Source organism: Ceratina calcarata, unplaced genomic scaffold (genome assembly GCF_001652005.2).
Source record: "Ceratina calcarata isolate Rehan_Ccalc_2016 unplaced genomic scaffold, ASM165200v1 scaffold2251, whole genome shotgun sequence".
NCBI classification, from domain to species: domain Eukaryota; kingdom Metazoa; phylum Arthropoda; class Insecta; order Hymenoptera; family Apidae; genus Ceratina; species Ceratina calcarata.
Window position 1 is genome coordinate 1 of NW_017144324.1, and position 4,688 is coordinate 4,688.

The 4,688-nt window shown below is 39.7% G+C and overlaps 1 protein-coding gene across 1 annotated transcript; it reads left to right on the forward strand.

The window, feature by feature from the left end:
• Positions 1–1,741: 1,741 nt before the first annotated feature.
• Positions 1,742–4,596, forward strand: LOC108622515 (uncharacterized). Its single transcript, XM_018020438.2, has 3 exons — positions 1,742–1,930; positions 3,041–3,287; positions 3,877–4,596. The coding sequence occupies exons 1-3, from the start codon at positions 1,784–1,786 to the stop codon at positions 3,891–3,893; spliced, it is 411 nt and encodes a 136-aa protein (XP_017875927.2). The 5' UTR covers positions 1,742–1,783; the 3' UTR covers positions 3,894–4,596.
• The last annotated feature ends 92 nt before the right edge of the window (positions 4,597–4,688 follow it).

Here is a 4,688-nt window from a genome sequence, read left to right on the forward strand (position 1 = left end):
AGAACAGAATTTCTCCGTGAAAGTTCGACTGAACCATTCCAAACGTACGGAAATACGGAACGTACAACGGGATTTAGCAATTTCCCAAACGGAGAGATAATACCGTTAGTGTCGAGTTAAAATTTTGACGATATCAAAGCTGCATTGAGAGCAGTCATACCCGAAAAGGTATTATCATGCAGAGCGTTCACATTCACGAGGATGAGCGAAACTGGGTCGGGTTTCATCCGCGATGCCTGCCACCGCGTGAAAATTAAAACCGTTCGCACGTATAAACTCATTTCCCATGGTAGCGGCACCGATAGGCGACACGTCCGATGAAATAATTTATCACGTTAATTCGCTCGATACCTGCTCTCGATGCAACCTACGGGCTGCCACTTATTCATGTAGGCAGCCAAGCCTTATGGCAATGTGACCCTCGTTACCGTCTATCTTTGTCTCGGCGGAGCTGTAAATTACGATTTCATCAATTTTACTGATCGCGTGTAACCCAAGCAGGTACTTATATTCGAATACTCTTGCGAAATCGTCAAAGACTAATTGAAAGATCAAGTAGAATCGTATAACAAAATTGTATAATGAAAGATAAACATGTTCACTAAGGAATGAACATTCTTCAAACTTGTTACAATCTGTTGTAAAAAAATCTGGGAACATTCTGATGCACGGATTAGAGTATTTGAGACTTGGCCACTATTTTTATTTATTAAAATAAAAGAAAAATCAAAAATATATAATATAAATTGCCTACAAATCAAAATTGTATTGTATAAATAATTTAAAATCGTGGGAACCTTGTTAAAATATCGCAGCTCTTCATTTGCTACTTGATCTCTTTAAAAGGTTTTTTAGGTATGTTAACCCTTGTTACGCTCTAATTTTGACGGTTCTCAATGGAGTTGTAAATTGCGATTTGATCGATTTTTACGCGTAATCCAAGTCTGAATCCGATCGTTCAAGCCCGATTGGCAGGGAATTGGTGTCTGATATTCGAGCTATAAGTCGGTTCAACTGATATTACAAAGTTGTCAGAGTTAAGTACCCATCGAATTGTTTGACGCTGAAAGCGGAATCACTTGACGAGTTTGCAATCGGATTTGATTACAATATGCTATTACTAGCGGGTGTAGGATGATAAGACTGATGAGGGTTCGACGATTTTAATCCAAAGCGTATTGTAAGCCAATTCCATAAGCTTGCTTATTGTTTTCGAGTCGACAATCGCGAAATCGTTATTTTGTAATGAATAGACTTAAAATATTCATTATTTTTATGAAAATACATTTACAATATTCGATAAATAAAAGTAAGAAAAACCACCCTTGTCGCTCGAATCTTTTTTTTTGTGAAAAACGTAATTGACTCTTGCCCGGCGAAGAGGTGACAAAGGAAACGCAAAAATTGAAAACACGCGATTTATAGACACGAAAACAACGAGTGTGCGGGGTTGGGAGAGGGGGAGGAGGGAATTAATAACTGGATTTCATCACCGAGAATAAAAGAGCTTGTACCATTCATGTTCCTCGGATCTGTAATCTCTCGACGCGATTGCTTCTGTATTTTCCCTTTTTTTTATGCTTTTTATTCAGAGTTGACAGATTAGCTATCCGAGGAGCATCGACATATTGCATACAGTGGCAGATAACGAGAATTTCAAGGGGATGACAGGGAAAAATAAACCTTCACTGGACTGCCTGATAATTTTCATTTAGATAAATCGATTTTTTAATCATTTTATCTGTGCTTTGCAAACAAGAGAATTGTTTTGGCGTGTACAGGTATGAACGAGCGAAACTGCTCTCCTTCCCGGCAGAGAGAGGTCAACGTAGGAAGCGTGAAGTCCGGCGGAAGTACGGTCCAGATCAATCTAGGATATGGGCCAGCCACCTTCGAGGATTCTCGGCGAGCCAGCAGCTCGGTATCTCAGGTATGACATTTTTCGTACTCCCTTGACCAGCGCCATCGAATGTACGATGATCATAGAAAGTGTACCAGTCGCATTAACCCCTATAGAAAAAACGAGATTCTCTAAGAATGAGAAACTGGAGGTTTCACTTAAACGAATTTAAAGAAGCTAAACTTCTTAAGCTCCTATCCTTGTCCTTAAACCCTTAAACCCTCTTGTATCCTCTTAGGAAAATTTCGTTAGGCAAAGTGGGGTGCTGCCATTTCTCCAAAACGTTTATCTAAGAACCCCAAGAGGACCGCATACGATTATTTTAAAATAAAAGAGATTAACCATTCGTTATATCCATATTTGATGAATACCAATCATTGCAGTTGATGAAATGTATCACGATTATTATTAGTAATTAAAACAAGATATCATTTTAAGTAAATGATTCGCGAGACACTAAAAAATGTTCGTTCCTTCGTTTATTCAATTTCGCGAACGATTCGCATTGTGGAAGAATTTAATAGCTAACAACGTTCGTGTACGTCCGGTAATTTTCACCGGGAGATACGGTGGCGCATCCTTCATCCAGTCGCTTATTTCACGACCTTCCCATCCTGTCAGCCAGAAAATTTACGAACGATATAACGAACTCTGTGGAAATGTTCAGTACTGAAGGGCCGAAGGAATAGTTGAATCGTAAAAAAATTGCCCACCCTTCCAACGTAATAGACGAGCATCGCGTCGGGCCGAAACGGCCGTTTTATATCCACGAACAGACGCCCCAGCCGAAACGTGAAGGTGACCTTAAACATTTTTCGTACGGACGTTTCAATTTCATTTTGAAACCTTTCATATTTTACGGCCCTTCGAAGAGTTCAATATTGTTCTCAATATTTCTCACTACTGGCTACTAGATATGCGCTCTATTGTAGGAAGGACGGATCGTGGGATTGTATAAAAAATGAGTGATGAACATTGCTTCAGAGACGTTATTATTGATCGCTCGCAACTCTTTTCGAAATTTTTTTATTGTTTAACGAGAATTTTTCTTATCCCGGTAAGATTGAATGATTTCTTTTATAACTACGATTTACCCCAGATTGCAATCTGATCGATGAACCGTTTCGTGTCGATGTTCAGTTTTCAGGCGACGAATCACGCCGCCTTTTCACGAGCAGCACCAAAGTGCCGGAGAATACAATGGAGAACAGGAACCTCGGAGTGATTACTTACGGGTCTGTGGTATTTCAATTGAAGGACGCGAATCTTGAGGCGACGAACATCTGCGATTTCGTGCTGCGCGCGTTGAAGGTGGTCTGTAGAACGAGGGTGGTCATCGTCTGCCTGATATGCTTGTCGGCAGTACCATTCCTGATGCTGATTTATGGTGAGCAGAGAAAATTGTTATTGTTGGACCAACAAAAACGTTTGAATTAATCGCCGGTGCTTGCGAACGTTGTTACAATATCGTTTCCCCTTCGAATGCTCCAAAATAACATTTCGCCGAAGGGTAATTCAAACTAGACAGTATAAAAAAAAAGAAGAAAAAAAAAACGCGTGTTACGTTCGGTATGGCGCGCAGCAAAGCTTTTGTGCATACACGCAATCACGGTCGAATCGATATAGTTACAGATAGAAAAAGTTATCAATTATTAGAAGAAACCCAGTGAACTGTTGTAACAAGTAACCTTATCACCTATCTGCTGCTTTCTATCTTCATTACGCCGCAAGGGACATATTTCTGTCAAACATGTTATAACATATTTCTGATAAACTAGAAATTCTACGAAACTCCGTTCGCTACGTAAACATAAATCCATTAAAACCATTCCCTTTCACACTGCACGTAAATTGACTGATCACTCGTTTGAATTTTCATTAATTACCATAACACTACAAATCCAGCTTTAGATATTTGAGATAACATCGTATCAGCTGAATTCCGGTTTACTGCATAATGAATGCACGAATATCAGATACTGGTCTCGAATAAGAGAAACTCGGCCGGGTAGATTCGAATCTGGAGCGAGAGTGTGGGTAAGGGGATGCGGATACCCTCGCCTTACCGTCACGAAGCACGGGTATACCGCGATTCGCACCGACCAAGATCCCGGCCATCGTTTATGACACGCGAGCAGCGTGCTACTTTCCCTTTTTCAGTAAGTTTTTATTAAAGCTCATCTATGACCCAAGCTAATCGTAATCAAAGTTCACTGCGATTAACACCTGAGAGTCAGATATCGACTTACTGTTCCGAAAAATGCTTTGGAAAATTGCATAAAAAAATATTCCACTTACGAAATATTTATATTTAAACGATTCATTTAGAAAAACGAATATTTTTCTGTTCAGCAATCACAGCTTTCTTTATCATGAGTGAGAATCCATGGTACGTCCACCTTTTCCCTAGAGCGTAGAGCGTTCTCAAATCGATAAATAGCGCAGGGTTAGTTCGCAGAAACAGGAATTACGTACCTCGGTTACAGGTGAACGTACTTGCATATACGTAGATCCTTGAAAATTTATTACCACGTCCTGGTAACTAGAACCCGGGGTATTTATTATCGAAGGGAATCTCGACTGTGTATTCGTTGACTGATGCACGTTATCTCTAGCTTCTAATTGAAAATTGTACACTCCTATTATTATTAGGGACACAATAGAACTTCTGTGACACTGCTAAATAATTAACCGTACAACGTCAACGATTGTTTTAATAAATAATTAAATAAAATGAATGACACGTTAAAAAAAGGCAGCATACCGCGAGTGGAAGAACTTGCATGTC